Genomic DNA, 21,375 nt, shown 5'->3' on the forward strand with positions numbered 1-21,375 from the left:
TAAGAAGTGGAGGTAAATAAAACACAGGACTGTGATATAGTACAGAACTGTGCAATTATAAAAAACATTGAAGGTGATTTTCTTATTTACAACTATTCATCCTTTGAGATGCCTCCAGAATTGGTAGAACTTTTAGCAAAAGATTTAACATTTAATGTTAAGTTGTCTATCTCGCCTTCTTTCTTGCTGGTTGGGTTTGGAGCCGATCCTCGGCTCTGACATGGCCATCTTCAAAAGCTCAAGAGCTGCTTACTGGCTCGAGGCCCCCTCCTATATCCCATGATGCCTGGCTCTAGATACCCAGATCTCGTTTGCCGCTTCTGCTACGAGGTTGCGTTTACTGGCTCAGGTCGTAATTTTCACTTTGTTCTTATAATTAGGACTTTTTTGTACTTTGTTAGGTATACTTTTGTTGTTCTAGCTTAGAGTAGATTCTGTAGCATTTTGTTAGTGTTTATCCCCCTTCAAAACTTATTTTCTCCTTAGAGAGTTTTTCCTTTCCCTCCCCCACCCCCGTTTACCTTTCAAAGTAAGCCGTTTTAGTTAGAGGCTTATCCTTGTTTTATTTTTAAGGTAGACAAAAGTTTTATTTTTAGTAAATTGTGGTAGCTTGTAGGTCTTATATTATTATAGTGTGTGTGTGTGCTGTTAGGGTGTGGTAACTTGTGTGATTTGTGTGAATTTTTTTTCAGTTACCTACTCTCCACTCTACTTGTTATTTGTATTTGATTTTCCTTTACAGGAATGTCTAAAGACAAAAGTGTCGGGATTCAAGAAGTGTGACTCATGCTGTCAGAAAATGTCTCTGACAGATGGTCACACTTCTTGTGTCTACTGCTTGGGCTCCCTACACCTGCAGGACTCTTGCTCGGTGTGTCACGCCTTTAGTCCAAGAGTCGTGCAGGAGCGTTGGAATAAGCTTATCCTGAGGGGTTTGCTTAAACCTGAAGGATCACCGGCCAAGACTCAGTCAGTGAAACCTTCTGGGTCATCGAAGCCGTCGGCTCCCAGCTCTGAGCCGTCGCAGAGTATGGCTTCTGCTTCAACTTCGGTTCTGGCTGGAACCAAAGTACCTATCTCTAAGTCAACTTTGGCTCCGACTGGAGCCAAAGTACCTATCTCTGTCGGCTCCGACTCTTCTGTCGGAACTGTCAGGGAGTCGGAAACGCTCCAGGTCACCATCATTGGAGTCTATACACTCCGCTCCAGGCTCACCCTTATTGCAGTCTGAGCGGAGTCATCGATCCCACTCTTCCCGGTCGTCTAGGCTGAGCAGGCTTTTAATGTCGCAGGCCCTGGCAAAAATGCTATCCAGCCCCCCTCACCAGGGTTCGGCTCTACCTGTTTCTCCAATAGTTCCTCCTTCGACTCATCCCTTGAGTTCGGAGCCGGAGCATGCTGTGGCTGGAACAGTCGGTCCGTCGGCACCGATACCTCCCCTTTCGGTGCCCTCGTCGGCTCCAATCTCTTCCATGGTGCCGTCTTTGGAGGGATCTGGGCACCGAGACTCCCTCGTCGGCTCCGAGGGGGTGAGGGGCATTGGACCCTTGTCTGACCCCGTTCTCCCTCTGAGCTTCGGCGCAGGTGAGTTTGGCTCCTACATCTGCTTCGGAGCTGTCCTTCTCGGTGCCGGGAAGGATTCCGGTCTCTTCGGAGCCGGAGCCTTCTATGGCATCGGGAAAGGGCGCCTTCGAGGTCATGAGGAGTGTGCTGGCATCTGAGTCAGCCTCACGGTCGGCCTCATTGGCTCCTCCCCCCATGGTGCCTGCTCCTGCCTCTGCCCCTCCTCCAGACCCCAGGCGTGGGGAACAAATGCTCCAAGGCACCCCATTGGGTGTATCTTCCTCTTCCGAGGCCTCCCCTGTTCATTCAGAGGAGCCCCCTCGAAAGTGAAAATGCAAGAGGAAGCATGTTGACTTCCCTGAGTCTGTCACTTCAGGTACCGATTTGGAGGAGTCAGAAGGGTCCCAGAGATCCCCCTCTGAGGACGTCTCCTTCTCAAACATCCTTGAAATCCTTAGGCAGAGGGGGAACAGGACTACCCTTAACCCTTCCGAGGATGAGTCTGTATTCCTGGATGCGTTTGGTTCCCGACCCTCCACCTCCTGGGTGTCTCCGCCCTTCGATCCACTGATGTCGGTGGTGGCTCGAAAGGGGTGGTCAGCTCCAGACACAATGGAACCAGCTCCCCGTGGGCCCACAAAATTCATCACCGCCCCTCAGGACAAGCAATTTCTGACCAAGGGTGTTCCCGTTGATGCCATGGTGGTAGCAGCGGCCACTAAAAAGGAGTTGGCTGAAACTTCTTCGTCTGTCCATCCCCCTAATAAGGAATCTAGGACAATGGACAGATATGGGAAGCGGTGGTTTTCCTCAGCGACCTTTTCCATGAGGTCTTTGAACTATTTGTGCCATTTTACCCGCCTTCAAAAGGATCTCCTTAAATAGTTAGGAGATACCCTTCAAGATCCATCATCTGCGGGGGCTCAGGTTAAGATTGCCTCCCAGCTGGCGACTCTAAATTCTGTAGTAAACTCCTCCATGCGGCTCATTCCTTATGCAGCCGATGGAGCGAGTAGGGCCGCAGGCACAGGTGTGGCTTTGAGGAGACACGCTTGGATGCGGTTATGCAACTTTGCGTAACCCTTTAAGGCGTCTTTCACCAACACCCCCTTTGATGGTTCTGCTCTGTTTGGACCACAGGTGAAGGATACCCTTACCAGGTGTGAGCAGGTTGGCAAGACTCTCTCTGCCATTGGAGTCCGTTTTTCCACTCCTTCAAGACCATATCCCAAGGGTCAGAAGAGTGGGAAGATGTGGTTCCGGAAATACCAGGGAGCCGTGCCTGATACACGTGGAGAGTTCCCCTCCAGGGGCAGAGGAGGGAACAACAATAGACGCCGCCCTAGGGGCAGGGGGGGTCCGCAAAATCAGGGCCAAAGAGAATCCTTCTCTGACAAGCCCTTCCAGCATCCCTGAAGTGCTGCCCGGCTGTCCACCTTCGGAGGCAGTCGGGGGAAGATTATCGCTGTACCCAGAAGCCTGGCAAAGTATAACAAAAGACAAATGGGTACTTTCTATCATAGCCGAAGGCTACAAAATCCCCTTCTTTCGCACTCCCTACATTCCCAAAAAATCCCTTCCAGATGTTCCACCCAATCTAAGGGATCAAGCAGTTCAAGAAATTTCAAAACTGCTAAGAAAAAGCCATCCAGTCAGTCCCAGCAGACCAACAAGGATCCGGAATTTACTCAAGGTTCTTTTTGGTACCAAAAAAGACAGGGGACTGGAGACCCATTCTGGATCTCAGCAGACTAAACAGGTCTGTTCAAAGAACGAAGTTCCAGATGGTCACGCTACAGTCCATTTTACCCTTTCTGGGTCAGGACAATTGGATGTGCTCCATAGATCTTCAGGATGTGTACTACCATATCAAAATGCACAGACGCTCCAGAAGATTCCTCCGCTTCCGGCTGGGAGCCAGTCATTATCAGTTCAGAGCGCTGCCCTTTGGTCTCACCACAGCCCCCAGGGTGTTCACCAAATGTTTGGCAGTAGTCACCGCTCACTTGAGACGGCAAGGATTCCAGGTGTTTCTATATTTAGACGACTGGCTCCTTACTGCAACCACCAGGCATCACCTGCTGCTAGCCAGAGACTACACCATCCAAACATGCTCCACTCTAGGCATCACAATAAATTTCGAAAAGTCTGCATTGTCACCTTGTCAATCTATCACCTTTATAGGCGCAAACTTAAACACAAAGGACATGTCAGCGACTCTACCAGTAGACAGAGTGTTAGCCATTCGACTTATTAGGATGCAAAAAGATTCAGGCCAGATTTGTCCTAAAAACATTGGGTCTCATGGCAGCGGCTATAATACTAGTCCCCCTTGCACGCTTTCATATGAGGATTCTTCAGTGGATGTTGTTCACGCAATGGTCTTTCCAGCAACTCCCGATGTCTCACAGGATAATGATCACACAGTCATGCAAAAACCAACTTGTTTGGTGGATGGTTTCCCCATTATTACACCAGGGCAGACCATTCATTCTTCCTCCCCAAGTAGCTATGGTGACCACGGACGCCTCCCTGATCGGGTGGGGGGGACTTTATCAGGGCAAACAGTCCAAGGCACCTGGCAGCCTCACGAGTACCATCTGCATATCAATGTCTTGGAGATGAGAGCCGTGCTTTTAGTGTTGCAAGCTCTTCAGAACTCTCTTCCCAATGGGACCATTGCAATTCAAACAGACAATATGTCAGTGATATTGTACATCAACAAGCAGGGCGGAACCAAGTCATACCCCTTATGTCGAGAAGCACTCAGACTTTGGCAGTGGGCGATCTCTTCCCAATGGTTTCTGATAGCAGCGCACATCCCTGGGAAGTCCAGCGTTATAGCAGACAGGCTGAGCAGAGCAATTCTCATGCCTCACGAGTGGTCTCTCAGTCAGACTGTGGTGGACAGAATCTTCCGCAAATGGGGTCAACCTTGCTGCGACCTTTTTGCCACCCCCTTCAACAGCAAGTGCGACAATTTTTTCTCTCCCCTACCTCTTCCCTGACACCTCCCCAGAGACGCTCTAGTTCACGATTGGCCCCAGGGACTTCTTTATGCATTCCCTCCATTCCCCCTGATTCCCAAACTAATTCAGAAAGCTACCACACTGGAATGCAAGATGATCCTCATTGCCCCTTACTGGCCTCGACAAATTTGGTTCCCCTTCCTGCATAATCACCTTCTGGAGCAGCCCTGGACCCAATTCCAGATCTCCTGATCCATCAGTCGGGCGGGCTGCACCAATCTCTTCAATCTCTCCAGCTCACTGCTTGGTTTCTCCACTTCCGACTTTAGCCAGGCTTCCCAACATCTCCCATTCGGTGCATGAAATCATCTTATCCTCGCATACGTCTACCATTAGAAAGACTTACGCTAGTAAGTGGAAACGTTTTTCCTTATGGGCAGAGAACAGGAATATAGATCCCTTTTCAGCCCCTGTGCACCATATTTTAGATTTTCTAGCAGAACTTTTTCGAACTGGATCCTCTTCTGCCACGATTAGAGTTCAGCTAGCTGCAATTTCAAACTTTCATAAGGGGTCTATCTGATTCAAGCATCATGTCCCATAAGCTGTGTAAAGCCTTTCTGAAGGGGACCACTTTACTCAGGCCCCCAGTAAGAGATCCCCCGCCTCCGTGGGATCTGAATTTGATTTTAGCTTCCCTGATACTGCCCCCCTTTGAACCGGCAGCTTCTTGTTCCTTGAAGTTTCTTTCTTGGAAAACCCTTTTCTTGGTTGCATTTACGTCGGCCCGAAGAGTTTCTGAACTTCAGGCTCTTTGTGTTTGTCCTCCTTACCTAGTTTTTCACAATTATATTTTCTCTTCGGACTAATCCTTCCTTTCTCCCAAAGGTTACTTCTGATTGTAATTTGAATCAGTCCATTGAACTGCCCGTGTTCTTTCCGAATTATTCCAACAAGGCAGAATACAAATTACATCAGTTGGACATCCATAGACAATTACGCATTTACTTGCATAGAACCAACCAATTCCGAAAATCAGACCAGTTGTTCCTGTCTTACGCTGAAGGAAAACAAGGCATACCGGTGTCAAAAGTCACCTTATCTAGGTGGTTGTCTTCTGCTATTACCTTTATATATCAGTTGAGAAATAAAGACCTTCCTGCTAAACCCAAAGGTCACTCCACCAGAGCTTTAGCTACTTCTGTGGCTTTTCAGGCTAGATTGCCAATGGAAACTATTTGTGCGGCAGCTACCTGTGCTAATCCACATACCTTCATTTCACATTATAAGCTGGATGTGGCTTCCAGAAGCAGAGCTGATTTTGGTTCCACTGTTCTGAAGAGTCTGTTCCGATGAGCCACCCAGGATTGAGGTGCTAGGGACACTGTCCCAACCAACAAGAATGAAGGCGAGATAGACAACTTAACATTAAGAAGTTATGTACCTACCATAACGTTCCATGTTAGTTGTCTTCTTCTCGCCTTCTTTCTTGCGTCCCACCCTCCATCCCCCTTCCTAGTAGACCGAGAAGAGTTCCTTAGGCTTCTTTATCAATGGCTGAGTCTTCTCTGGCTGTTTCTTCTGACTGTCAGTCTCTCCAGTAGTTTCCTGTGTCCTGCTACAGTTACTGTATTATCATGATTATTATTATTATTATGTCTGTAGTTAGGTTACCAAACGAGATCTGGGTATCTAGTGCCAGGCATCTTGGGATATAGGGGGGGACCTCGAGCCAGTAAGAAGCTCTAGAGCTTTTGAAGATGGCCGAGTCAGAGCCGAGGATCGGCTCCAAACCCAACCAGCAAGAAATAAGGCGAGAAGAAGACAACTAACATGGAACGTTATGGTAGGTACATAACTTCTTATTCCTGCACAAAGAATGGACTTGGGAAAAACTATTGTGGACTTGAAAATGTTTGCAAGAAAACTGAATTTAAATGTAATTTTAGGCAACAACAATGCTGAACCTAACCCCTTCTTTGTACACAGTATGTTTAACCCTCCTCTACATGCAACATTACGTACATTTGAAAAAGTGTGTGAGCTTGACATTCGTGATGTATACAATAGAAAAACAGGACATAAGGGAAACATGAGTAAATATGAATGGGAGATTCTAAACTTATTTAAAAAAAACTCAGGTAAGGGTGATGAAACCCGATAAAGGTGGGGGGGGGGGGTTAGTATGTATGGACCTGGATGACTATGAAAACAGAATAGAAAACTTATTAGACACTAAAGCTTTTGAGAAAGTGCCTTTGAACCAGTTAAATATTGCTAACCAACTCATTAAAATGAACATTAACGACTTGTTTATAGAAGGGAAAATAGATAGAGAAATGTACAATTATATGAACATTTTGGCTCCTTTGACACCAGTCATCTTTGGAGTACCGAAGGTCCATAAAGATTTACAGACTCCTCCACTGAGACCAGTTGTTGATGGAGAAATTCCATCACGTATGCCAGTGCTAAAGTTGTAGACAGCATACTGAAGAAATATGTAGAAACTGAATACCAAATATGCAGGGACCCATGGTCGTTCCTAGAGAAAATCAACTTACTTGAATACAATAATGATTACAACTTCCTAACAGTAGATGTGAAAAACCTCTACACCTCTATCCACCATGCATTGGATATTGAATGTATATCTACCATGATGAAAAGGAAAGGGGACCCAATACAGAAATACATCTAGTGGAGGAATTATTAGACATTATTTTGACCAACAATTTCATTTTTTAAAAAAAAATAAGTATTACTTACAGAAAACTGGAGTGGCCATGAGTTCCCCATGCAGAGCCAGTTTCGCTAATTTAGTCATGGCCTACTGGGAGCATGAATATATTTTTGGAAACGTTGAAATGGCTAACCATATATTTTTCTTTACCCATTACCTGGGTGATAGTCAAAGGAGACATAATAGTCAAAGGAGACATAATGGTAGCTAGTGAATTGGTGAATTACTTTAATATCACTACTAACTTTTTACAATTCACATTTACTTATAATAACCAAGAAATCCCTTACTTGGACATACTCCTTAGGAAAGCCAGCAAAAGAGAATATCGTGCAAACATACAGAAAAAGCACATATTCAAACACATTTTTGCATTATTCAAGTGCTCACCCCTTTCACCAAAAAAGATCAATGGTGAAAGGGCAACTGGTACGAGCAGCGAAAATGGTAACCACTGATTTAGAATTTGAACATGAGTATATTAATTTAAAGCACGTGTTTAAAAAGAGAGCCTGTCCTACAACCTTATTGAATGAGTTAATAGAGGAAGTTGCAAATAAAAAATCCACTGTTTTTTTATAAACCTATACTGGGAGGCGAACAAACACAAGATAATTTAGTAACCAGAGATGCAACCCAAAATATTGACGCAGGAAACATGGCTAGCATTAATTTCAAAACTAGATTTGTCATAACGTTTAGCCCTGAAGCCAATAGTGTGAGAAACATGCTAAACAAAAATAGGAATTTATTATTGGACAACAGGGAAATAATGAACAAACTAAGCACAAGCTCCAGAATTATATTCAGGAAAGAGAAGTACGTGAAAAACTTATTGGAGGTTAGGAGACCCACCATAACTAAAAATCCTGAAATGTTTAAATGTCTTTTAGCTGTCCTTACTGTAGATACATACAGGAAGGACGAAGTGTAGAAATTAATGGCAAAGTGTTGAAAAGCAGTAATAGATATAATTGCCAATCCAGAATGGTAGTTTATCTTGTTTTATTCCAACTATGTCCTTCCTTCTATGTAGGAAAGACAGAACATAAACTAAAAGATAGGATTTTGAACACATGTACATTTCAAAAAACAAAACAGAATGCATTAGCTAGACATGTAAGCGCAAACGACACTTTCAAGTTCCGGGCAATAGAACAAGTTTGCACTGACCCAAGGGGCGGACCCCAAACAGTAATTCTTGAACAGTTAGAATTACTGTGGCAAATCCGCTTGAACACATATATTACCCCGGGACTGAATGACATGTGCTCAATTCATTGCATGCTAAAATTGAAAAATTTGAGGAGATAAACGTTCTAAAATATGCTGTAATGTATGTGTTTTACAAAATGTTTTTCTAAATAATATTTTACATAGGTATAAAAACAAAAGTCTCAATTATTTAATCTATGTAACAGTGAAGAATGACCTTGGATGGTATTGTAGGGATGTTCCTTTAAGAGCTTGCTACTGAACAATCACATGGGAGAACTTTAAGGGGTATTTAAAACTCTAATTTGTGCTTGTTTTTTATTATTTTATTTTATTTATTTATTTATTTAAATTTGTTGACCGGGAGTGTCCGACTGGACGTAGGTCCATTTTCAGCGGAGGCCCGGGGAGAAAAGCTCCACAGTTAAAATAAACAGACAGTATTTACATTGGATTACATAGTGATTAACAATTTACATAGCAATTACTTACAACATATTTACAGATGAAGAACATAGTATATCAGTAGACAACTAGAATCTCTGTGAAGTGCATACCAGACATTAACAAATGTTACAAGAAGAAGAAGAAGTTTGTGCTGTATAATAAGTACTGGCTTATGAGCATCTGAGCTTGCTATAATCAAGGTAGTTAGTGGAGTGGAAAGAAAGGTAGTGGTTGGATGGGGTGGATGATATTAGAGTGGGAGTTGCAAGGGCATAGCCAGCATGTTTTTAGTTGCGCTTTTAGTAAAGTTTTGAAGTGGGTGCATGATGGTATGGAGGTAATTGTGGGTGGGAGTGAGTTCCATAATTTGGCTATGGCGCAAGGGAATAGTGCTTCACCAGCAGAGTTATTGGTTTTAGTGATCTTTGCTGCTGGGTCTTAGTGGTCTGGTGGTGCGATAGGGTTGGAGTGGATTCTGGAGGGATGGGACATTTAGTGGATGGTTTACTAGTTTGTGGGCGAGTGAGAGTTGATACCACTGAAGGAGGTGAAGGGAGTTCAAGCCAGCCCAGTTCAGCAAGTGAGAGACAGTGGTGACTACGGTAGGATGCCCATGTGGCAAATTTGGCGATTTTGTTGTAGCAAGTCTCTAGCTTGTTTAGATCGCATTGCCTTAGGTTGGTATATATTGGAGAGGCATAAAGTAGGGTGGAGATAAGGTGGGAATTTGCTATTGAAATCTTTGCTGCTTTGGTGAGAAATTGCTTATTTCTGTATAACGCTCCTAGATTTTTGTGGACTTTTTTTATAGTCATGGATATGTGAATGTCAAATTTTAGTTTGTCTATTTCCACTCCTAGCAATTTGGTGTGTTCAATTGGGTATATAGTGGTGTTGTCTTTTGCTGTGATGTTAAAGTGAGAGTTGTTTTGAGTATGTTTGGTGGGTTGGAAGATGAGTAGTTTAGTTTAGTTTCGTTTGGGTTGAGTATTAATCGGGCATCGGATAACCATGTTTCAACAGAGGAAAAGGCTTCCTGTGTGACTTTTTGCAGTTTTGGTAGGGACTGGGCTGAGCAGATGATGGTTGAGTCATCTGCGTATTGTATGAGTGTGCCATGTTTGGTGGCAGAGGCTAGATTATTGGTGTAAACAGAGAAGAGTAGGGGTCCAAGGATGTATCCTTGGGGAACCCCTATGGAGACAGGTAGTTGGGGAGATATGTCATTCTGCCATACAACGGATTGTTGGCGGTCAGACAGGTAACTCTGAAACCAGTTGGTGACTGATTGTGAGAAGGATAGGTTATTGAGGACAGAGATAAGTTGTTTGTGTGGGACCATGTCAAATGCTTTAGATAGGTCTAGGAAAGTAGCAGAGGAGAGATGGCCATTGTTTTTATGCTGAAGGATAGTGCCAAAACGTAGAGTAATACCACTATATTCCAAAGTATCGTTCAGCAAAACAGAGCAGCAACCAATGAACAAGATGAAACTCCAAAGGATACACCACGAGAAGTTAGAATAAAATCACTGTCTTTTATTCCAAACAGCACATAAAACAGAGTAAAAAAGATAAGCGCTTTCGCGTGCACTGTGCACGCTTCATCAGATCTATTTAAACAACAATACAGCATTTCTTATATAGTAGGTATCAGCCAATAAAAGACACACATCAATTTAACCAACCTAATTAAGTTAAATTTGTAATTAGTTCAATCAATTTACAATGAATCCTGCTCATGTTGTAAGGTTGTAAAATGTATTACATAGCCTAATACTTCTGCACAACCCAGAACTTCTATGTCTCGCAGTTTCAGCTAGGAAACTAAAACTAAGTTGATACATATTTATTTATTGCATCCATTCAACTTGTAGCGGCCTACATAGTGTCGGTCTGAGTGCACATTTCATATGGGTCACTAGCTGTTGATAAAATTATTCTTCAGAAAAAAGAGAAATATAACTAATTGTTCATTCATTCTTTCCAAAGATTCTATATCAGCCCGCCCAACCCAATCCAAATAACATAATACACGCGGGTATTTGGTTATTAATATAGTGAGATTCTCCATATAAAGGAATGTAATTTCTTAGAAGTCTCAAAAGAGACTATCTATAGATGTTCATCTGCATTAACTAATATTACTTATATTAATTTAATTTAATATACGCTACTAATCTAAAAATGCCATTACGTGACGCTAAAGACGTCACGCGAATGCAGAGTACAACAGTGCATTAAAAACCTAAGTACGCATGGTAGTATAACATAAAATATATAGAATATAATATAACATAACATCTCAATTATAAAATAAACACAAAAAACATAATGACTAGTAACTAGTCGCTTGTATAATCTCCTATGATAAACTGACTAACATGTGTTATGCAAACATTAAACACAAATATACAAATGCATGGAACATGGATACACATAATGTCGATGTAAATGAGCATAAGATGTATGTAAAACCTGATGGTAGAGGATGAGATGTATAAAATTTTAAAGTACACCAGTGGTTATACTAGTGAGTAATATGTCACATTAATCCATGCATGTACAATATGTTACTTCAATTCTTGCAAAAAATTTTCATCTCTAACAGTAAACTAAATTAAATAATTGGATTTCCATAAATGAACTATTAATGAAGATGAAATAACACTTGTTAAACTAGTTCCAACAAAAACTCCAATTAGTAACCAACTTATGATGTCACAATACGAGTCCAAGAGGAGCATGAAATAACAGTGTATGTATATGTACAAAGCTTATCTTCAGACTTAACTAACAAATACTGTGCTTGTAAAAATATTACATTCCCATCTTGAGACTCATGTTCATAGGTCTCATCTCAAGAATAAAAGATATCCATTTCAATTCATTAATGTGCCATAGAAGCAAATATTTCTATATGAAAAATGAAACAGATGAAATAAAATAAAATAAGATGAAATAGAGCGAAAATAATAAAATGTAGTCACTTGTTCAGTTCTAGTACGTTGCATGTCCTGATAGTCTAGACCCTGACTGACTATGCTGAAGGATAGTGTTAGTAAAGGAGAGTAAGGCAGTGGTGGTGCTATGGTTTGGTCGGAAACCATGCTGAGTACAGGAAAGGAGGTTGTTAGTAAGGAGGTAGTCTGCGACCTGAGAGTGTATGCATCTCTCTAGTATTTTGGAGAGTGGAGAGAGAATAGCTATGGGGCGGTAATTGGTTAGTTTTGTGGAGGGTCCGCCTTTGTGGAGGGGAATTATATGTGATACTTTCCAGTGTGGGAACGTAACTTTCTGACCGAGATCGGTTAATCAAGATGGATACTGGGTAGGCCAGAGCATCAGCTGCGATTTGTAGGTATTCACTTGGGAGGCTGTCTGCTGCTAATTTGGTGGGTTTAAGTTTAGTTAAGAGTTTTTTTATGTTGGAGGTAGGTACAGGAGAAAAAGAGAAGGCAGTGGGGAGATTACTAGTTGAAGGTGTGGGTTGGAGGGGAGAGGGGGGTTGTGTTGTTTAGCTAGTGATAGTATGGTTTAATGGTTTGGGTGAAGTGTGTGTTGAATGAGGTAGCAATATTTTCTGAGGAGTGAGGGATGTTAGGAGGAGGGGTACTGACTTTACCTGGGTAGAGGATGGAGTTTATGGAGGACCAGAATTGTTTGGGGCTGTGTTGTGAGGAGTCTAGGGCAGACTGGTAGTATTGGGATTTGTCCTGTTTTATTAGCTTTTTGACTCTATTGCGTAGTTCTAGGAATTTCTGTCTAGCTGAGGGGGTTTTGGTTTTGCGCCAGTGCTCCCAGGCTTTATCCCTATTTTTCATTTCTGACTTAGTGGTTTTATGTAGCCATGGGGAGGGTTGTGCTTTATCTGAAGAAGTTCAAGTTAATATACCGGACGAAAAGAGCTTTATCTAGTAAATACACTCATTTCATTTGGAGTCTACTGTTTTATTTGCCTGAACCATTTTTAATTAGACCTCTCCCAGTGTTCTTTCCCTACAGTGAAATTTAAAGTCACTGTTTCCTCCGCTGGATAGATCTCCACAGGATGCTATGCTTTTGTGTAAATAGAATGCAGAATTTCAGAAAAAAGTGACCAACTTTTCATCTCCCGTGCCTCATAAAGTAAGGGCCTTCAGGTGTCCAGACTGATTCTTTCCAGGTGTTTTTAGACTGCATTAAGTAACTGCTACCTCAGAGGCAAAACAACCTTGCATTTCACAGACCTTTCAACCAGGGTCCACTTCTGCATCATTTTCAGAATGCTTTACTGAAAAGTTGATGAACAACAGTCACATGATACAACCTTAACAGCTTCACCAAACATAAACTGGGCATCGGATTCAAAGCAGGGTCCTGTTTTAGGGCTACTATTGCCAAAGGATTAATTTCAAATTTGTGAACATACAGGTATGTTAACGGGGAGTGTCTTGCTTAATATTTTCAGCACAGCATTGTTCATCTGAAAAAAAAAAAAAAGTTGCACCTTGCTCTTCGTCTTGCTGCTTTAAATTTCTTTGCTATAGATTGATCTAAACAGAAGGCATTTATTCTTTCTTGCAGACCTTAAGAAAACTGCCTGTTCACCTCCTCCTCTTGCTTCCTTCTTCTAGGGAATTACTAGTCAAAGTTCACTTGTTTTTGTGTAGAACAGGAAGACAACCTTCTCCCACAGTCACTCTGTCTGCAGCTCAGATAGCAGTCGATACCAAATAGTGTTGAGATATGAACTGTATACCACCTGATCTTGACTTACTCCACTTCCATTGTCTATAGGTACCCTTTGATTTGATTGCACTTAAATGTGGTATAGCAGGGGTTGAGATTGAGTAAAACTCAATCAATTGCCAATTATCAATTACCTTGATGAGTGGGTGGGTAACAGAAAGTTCACACCGGGGATCACACCAACAGCACTACTAGATAGGGGCCAAGGGTACTAGCTGTGCTAGTACAAGGGTCTATGGAACTACTAAAGGGGCGGTGAATACCGCACAACGTGGCTGGGCTAATATATGCCTTTGGGCAGATAGCCCAGTACCAACCTATGAAGTCTGGTAATATTTTTTTGTTTTCCTGCATTTTACATGCTTAGGTTACTATACGTTTATGAGAAGTTAGAATAGCACAGATGTCTCTCTCAGTTTAGGTCTTGCAACATGTAAGCCTTATTCCATAATTTCATGATCAGCCATTTATTAGATGGGTTGCCCTAAAATGAATGGGCTGGCTGATTTTGCACCGTCTATAGAAAGGTCAAGTGCATATTTGGCATTAAGATTGCTGTAATCTTTCAGGAGAGTTGGTTTCAGTGACTGTACTGACAGTTGGTAAGTGGTCTTTATGGACCTCCATTATCACGTGTACATCTTGTAGTTGCACAGTGGTCTGTGGGATTGCAGGTATAAAGAGTGCTTACAGGACTGTTTTTTTGCAGTTTGCTATGTAGAATGTTACCTGCTGAAGCAGTATGTTACTGAACTTGCACAGGTACAGTTATAATATTGTCTTTGTGATTTAGGTCATTCAAACCCAGATTTACAGTTTAGTTGTCGTTTTCCTGACCTGCAGAAGAAGTTTATTCCAAGGAATGAGGAGCTTTTTCCAGTAAGCCCATCTTCAGACCGCATTTTTAAAAGCAGTAATCTCCTTGAATCTTTACTGTTTTTTCCCATTATACTGTTATTGAATCAGATATCATTTTGCTGGCAGGTCTTTAGATGATCCTGAAGTATATGGCTATTGTGGATCATACTGCCGAAGGTTTATTGAAACAATAGAGTAATGTGTATGCCTTTTCTTAAATATTGGTCTTCTGAGAACCAGCATCACCTTTTATTTTATATGCAGTCTGCTTCTTTTCTGGGCAGAACATTGACTTTTTTGTTACAAACAGTTAATTTTTTACACAGTGTGTATAACTTATGTGGCAGACAGTGAGGTTTTGTGTGGATACTCTCCAGTCCTGTGTAAATGTTAAGTATGACCAAGTTGCTTATCAACTTTCTTTGGTATTTGTAGGTTTACTTGGACAGCAAATTAAGTTACTTGGGGGTCAGCTGCTTTCAGTAGTTGAGATTTTAGTTTCATTGTGACATAATTATGATGTTTGATCACTAATTTCATTTTCTTTTTGTTTTAGGTTTCCCACCAGTCTTCAGGAGAAGATATGGAGATCTCTGATGATGAAGCAGATGATCAGTCACACACTGAGCAGCACTTTCAGGTCATCACACCGACAATGGGGTCATTGCCCATTGTATCAGGTTTTCACAATCACCCAGGACTCTCTCTCCAACATCCTCAGCCTGGTTACTCATTGCAGCCACAAGCTGGTGTCCACACAATGCCACCTCATATCCCGGGGACTGAAGTGGGGCCACATTCACAGGTCCAGGAATATGCTACTTCTCACCACATGCAGCCTACATCTCAGGACTTTGTCCAGCCCTCTGCCCCTCCCCCACACATCTATGACTTTGTTAATTCAATGGAACTTATGAATCGCCTTGGCAGTCAGTGGGGTGGCATGCCAATGTCTTTTCAAATGCAGACACAAATGCTCAGCAGATTGCATCAGATGAGTCAGAACAAAGGTCAGGGGGCATTTGAAGAACACTTCCAGCCATTTCTGCCCCACCAGGATGCAGCATTTGTCAACCATCTTTCCTATGAGCAATATCCACTGGACCACAATGGCTTGCATTTTGATAGTGACCACCGTTTTCTTCCCCATCACCATCATGGACTGTATGACTATCACATGGAGCCTTGGCAGCAAGAGGTTAAGGATCCTCATGCTGTTACAGTAGATAATGTGCTTTCAGCAATTATGCAGGAAATGAAAAATATCATTCAGAGAGACCTTAACCGCAAAATGGTGGAAAACATTGCTTTCGGTACTTTTGATGAGTGGTGGGAACGTAAAGAACAAAAGGCAAAGGTGAGAGATATTTTGAAAGTTAACTTTATTACTCAGTGACAACACCATCAACAGCAAATGTCCTTTGTGGGACTAGTTTGCTTAATGTTTAACATATTTCTCCCAGTCAGGAGCTTGTGGGTTCATTTTTTCAAGTAATTTCTGCCAAACGTGATCGATTTTGAAAAGTAAAAATGAGACTCCTTTTCTTCACATTGTGCAGGAAAATAAATATGTATAGTATTGTTTGTTTGGATCGTTTCACTCAATGAGCAGCATTCTTTGAGTCGTTCTCCCCATTTAGTCTTTAGTAAGCAACCCTTAATTGATAGCTGGAAGAACATTATTAGGTTTCCTCTTTAGGTATCACAACAGCGACAGTACTACAAGAATCTGACCTGTGAAAGGTTATGTGGTGGTGGGGACTGTGAAATCATTGAGGTCAAAGAGTAATGGATGAAAATCATGAACTGAAACAGTGAATAGAGAGATGGAATGACATAATTATGAAGCTGGCTATTTTTAGTTTATTTAAAAAAGAGGAAATATTGTAATATAAATTGTGTCTGCTTCCTAATTATTCTGTATGTCTATTATTTTTGGTCTATATTTTACCTTGATCTGATGTTATCAGTGTCATTATTCCTCACAGATTTGGTTAGGATCCAACATTGATTCCAAGCTGGCATTTTCTCAGACAGCTCTAGAGTTCAAGCTCCTCCCTTTTCCATAATCCCTTGATACCTTCTAACCCTCAGATCTCGTTTGCTGCTGAATTGCTCCAGACATGGTTCAGACTCAAGCGCAGGAAATTTAGATAAGTGCTATTTTCTTGGCTTCTTTTCTTCCTTTTTAGGCTATAGTTGCTGTCTTTAATTTCTGTTATAGTTAATTGCAATTCCTCCCCTCCCTGTTAGAACCTAGTTTTTAGTGTAGGTAGGTTCTCCCCTTCCCCTTCTAGTTCTTGGCGCTTCGTGCTCTTAAAGTAGTACTTTTTTATATAGAAAACTCTTTTTTTCCACAGTTCTGTCTGTGTGTATGTGTGTTTTGTAGATGGACAGGATGCCTTTAAGAGGCGCTCCTCTTGCGGTCGGAATATGCCGTGCTCCGACTTGCATGAGGAGTGTGTCTACTGTCTAGGGTCGGCGCTCCTGGAGGTTGAATGCAACATTTGTTCTGCTTTCAATCCCAGGGCCCTGGTAGAATGCTGCAACAAGCTTCTCCTCAAGGGCTTGGCTTGGAGTGGTCCTCTACCTACTGACTCACCTTCCACGTCCTTGCAAGAGCCGAAGAGACCTCCTCCTACCTCTGTGGGGTCCTTTTCCTTGTTTCCTAAAAAGCTGGGGCTCTCTGGTCACAGATCCCAGGATCTAAGTCCAGCCTCTTCGGCTTCAGATCAGAGGTCCGTCGTTCCCAGAGCTTTGGATCAGATTCTTGGATCCAAGGCCTCATCAGATTGGAGACCTTCAGATCTGAGTAGAAGCAGGCCATCCCCAGATCTCTGACCAGTTTGCCAGAGCCATCTGGTATGGCTCCCAAGCCTTTGGATCCTACAAGTTTGTCTGATCTGACAGTGCTATCATATCCTGTTGTTGTTGAGGGATCCCCTTCTGGGTCCTCCAGGAGTTCAGATCCGAGACGTCTGAGCCGATCTCCTTCCTGAGGTCATAGAACTTCAGGATCCAGAAGTCTCCTTCCAAATGGAGTTGGGCCTGCTGCAGTCCCCAGCCCATACGGCTAGGGGACCCTCCCCATCTACGGGTCTCCACACTTCTCTTCCAGTCCAGTAGGTTTTGGAATGTCAGGACCAAGAGATTCACAGTGAGACTGATGGTGTTGGGTATCCACCCCCCCTTCTCGACACCTTTAGGGTCCATGGCCGGCTTGGTTCTGCAGCCATTGGACCAGAGTGGACCTAGTCCCCAAGGGGTTGGTACTGGTTCCCTGGGGGTGTGTTTGGGTACAGACTTTTCCGACTGCTTCCTTCCCTTGAGGGCTTGCAGCTGGTATCGTCCAGGAGCTTCGGTACTGTGTCGGGGCCCTTCTCCCTTCCCAGGTGAACCCTGGCCGCTGGGGATGATGGGGGCTTCGTCCAGTCTGTCGGCCTTCTGGGTGATAAAAAAGGACCTTCTCCAGTTTGATAGTTACCTCTCCTTCTCAAGGTCCTCCCCAGCCTTTCTTGGGTTTGGGTACTGAGGCCTCATCATTCATCCAGGGTCCAGCCCTGTGAGCGAGTTCAGACTGGCACTGCCTCACGTGGGGTACCCATCTATTCTTAGTCCTCTCCTGAGCTCACCGCAGAGGAGCCCCCTCTGAAGAGAAGGTATAAGAGGGGGCATGTGGACTCCCCCCGAGAGTACCTCGCCAAAGAGACAGATTTTGAAGAGGGAGACTGGTCCCCCAGACTTCCACTGAAGGGAGGTTTCCTTCGGAAGTTCTCAAACAGAGAAGTGGATGGTCTTCCCTATCTCCGTCTTTGGAGGAGTTAGTGTTTCTGAAGGCATTTGAGACGGGCCCATTTACTACTTGGGTCCCCCCCTGCTGACGAGTTTGCAGACCGCATCACCAGCGGGACCTGGAAGGAGCCGGACATGGTGGAACCTGTACCCAAGAGAGCGGATAAAGATGTTCATGTTTCACTGTTGCAGTCATCACATTTGGGTTATCTGTTTGCAGTAGCCCTCAAGTTGGCCTGATTATCAAAGTGTTGGGTCCTGTGTCAGTTGCTGTCTTATCTTTCAGGTCGTCAGGGGGTATAAAGCATGCAGCTGATGCCATTACATCAGTCTTTCTTGCTGTGTGGTGCCCGAAGCAGAAGCAGTTCACAAGTACCGGTCAGCCGACTCCTGAAATTTTCATTTTCGAGTTTCAGACCCGAAGTCTTCAACTAACGCTAAGTACCCTGTTGGGGTAACTTTTTCTTGCTCTAAACCGATGTCAGTAAAAGTCAGTAATTGTATTTCTTGTGGAAAGCAAATAAATACCTCATAAATATTTTAATTTGTACTGTATTCCTTGCCTAAGCCCTGACCACGATGTACCTCGCTGTCGGCTTTGTGCCTTATTTAAACAAACTATTTGTCGTTGGTATATTTACGTTTCTAAATATTTTGGTACTCAGTTCAATTACCTAGATATGGTTTCGGTAAGCCTCCCGACTACCGACATTCCGAAAAAACATAAAGATAAAGAGGGGGACAGGCTGCCTAGGTCCAAAGCTGCTGACGACGCTTCTCCTAAGCTAGTCGTCAGTTTGCCATTACTCAGTGAGGTGCTCTTGCAGCCCCTGATACCCACTACTTCAGCTTCGTAGGCCTCTACTGAGACCCATTGGGAGTATGCCGCGAGATATGCTTCAACTGTGGAACCTGCAGATGTCTCTACCTTGGATGGGTCCGGAGCCGCTCTGCAGGCACCGGCTTCTGAGGGTGTATTCAGGCCTACTGAATTGCATATTAAACCAACGCCATCTTCTTCTACAAGGCCTAAAACTCAATCCATGCCAAGAAAACAGATGCCCAGACCGCATGGTCAGGCCTCTATGCCTAAAAATCAAATAATGGCTGAAGACATTATTACTTTAATCAGGGGAAGCCAACCTTCCCCCTCTTAAGAGACCTAGGACTGAATTTGCTTATGACTCTTTTGATCAGGATTCTGAAATTTCTGTTTCCTCTGATGACCACGATTTACCCTTATCTACCTATGAGGATTCTGATGCAGAGGACTCTATTCCCTCTGCTTCCCCTCCAGAGGATCTCTCTTTTGTTGAAACCTTGCATACTCTTAGGGAGCATTTTCGCTGGGAAAGCCAGGATTACTCTGACTCTAAAAAGAGGCTTAGGGATGTCTTACTCCTACCTCAACACAGGCCTTTAGCTATCCCCACTGTACTGGACATTGATGCCTTTTCAGAATCTAGCTTGGCCCCAGACTCCTTACTTCCTGCTCCCAGAAAACCAAATAGATATTACAGGGTTCCTGACTCTCACAAGTTCCTCTTTAAAAATCCTTCTGCAGATCCTGAGACCATTTCTCAGGGACCCAAGGGCATTAAGGCTACTACTGCCAAAAATCCTACCCCCTCTGATAGAGATTCCATGGTGCTGGATAGATTGGATAAGAAGGTATACACTTCTGCATCCTTGGCCATTAGGGCCTTAAACTGCCAGTTTCATGTGTTAAAGTATCAGTAGCATATTACTGGATTGCTTAAACAGAAAATGATGTTGATTCCTGACTGTGCTGAAAATAAGAATTTACAGGATTTAATGCATTCTGCTGAACAAGTTGGAAAACATACTTTACAATGTGGCTTTGATTCACTAGAGGCATCTTGCAGGGCTGCTGTCACTGGGTCTGTACTTGGAAGGCATGCTTGGCTTAAGGAGCAGTCTTTGCCAGATCATGTTAAAGCTAAATTGCTGGATGCTCCCTTAAACCAGGACCGCCTGTTTGGCAACAAAGCAGAAGTACTCAAAAAGATGGAGGAAAAAGATATGTCTATGCAAACGGTTAAAGATTTCCTGCAAGTACAGCCCCCAAGATTTAGTAGGCATTGGCCCTCTAAGAATTGGTCCTTTCCTGCCTCTTCCAGACCTTCAGTCCAAACCCAGAACCAGCAGAACACCCAGGCTTCAGTCCCAAGTTACGCACAGGGCTAAGCAGTGGGGGGCTTCCACTTCCAAAGCAGGGAGTAGTAAGACTCCCCCCTATGGTAAACTGTCTCAAAGTCTTAATTTTAAAACTTCCAAGCCCTTCTCAACTGACTGCTCCTTTAGGGGGAAAGATTGCTCTGCAGGCAAAAAACTGGGAACTCATTACCCAGGACAAAGGGGTTTTAAATATAGTTTCCCAAGGATACAGATTTCACTTCCACACTTTACCAACCCCAAATGGTTGGCCAGATCTACCCCATATCAGTGGGCAGAGGCTCAAAGGCAAGTTCTCTCTCTCTCTTAAGTATAAGGGCTATTCAAACTGTCCCAGAAGAGGAGAGGAGACAAAGCTTCTACTCAAGTCTTTTCCTGGTGCCCAGAAAAGACAACTCATGGCGTCCTATCCTGGATCTCTCTATCCTAAACACTTTTTTGGTGATCCCAAAATTCAAGATGCTAACTCTTCACCAGTTGCTTCCAATGCTAGGCAAGGATGCCTGGTTGGCAACTCTGCATTTAAAGGAAGCCTACCTGCACATCCCAATCAGGGAATCTTGCAGAAGATACCTACGCTTCAAAGCAGGCTACATGCACTATCAGTTCTCTGCACTGCCCTTTGGCTTATGTGCAACGCCTAGGGTAGTCACAAAGTGCCTAGCTCCAGTCATTGCATTTTGCAGGCAAAGAAATATTGAAATATACCCATACCTAGACGATTGTCTAATTCAGGCAGAAAGACAGGACATGAGTCATCTGGCGTTTGTACAAAAGGTGCTAACTTCTCTGGGGTACACCATAAACAAAAATAAATTGCATCTTGTACCCTGCCAACAAATTGTATTCCTGGGAGCATGCG

At 43.3% G+C, this 21,375-nt stretch overlaps 1 protein-coding gene across 1 annotated transcript in view; it reads left to right on the forward strand.

Annotated features, from left to right (window-relative positions):
• Positions 1-21,375, forward strand: part of SETD1A (SET domain containing 1A, histone lysine methyltransferase) — a 1,410,167-nt gene that overhangs the window by 404,218 nt on the left and 984,574 nt on the right. The window contains exon 4 of the mRNA XM_044086230.1: positions 15,082-15,882. Coding sequence (XP_043942165.1) covers positions 15,082-15,882 — 801 coding nt within the window. The remainder of the gene's footprint in view (positions 1-15,081; positions 15,883-21,375) is intronic.

Source organism: Protopterus annectens, chromosome 10.part0 (genome assembly GCF_019279795.1).
Source record: "Protopterus annectens isolate FY-2018-M chromosome 10.part0, PAN1.0, whole genome shotgun sequence".
In the NCBI taxonomy this organism is placed as follows: domain Eukaryota; kingdom Metazoa; phylum Chordata; order Ceratodontiformes; family Protopteridae; genus Protopterus; species Protopterus annectens.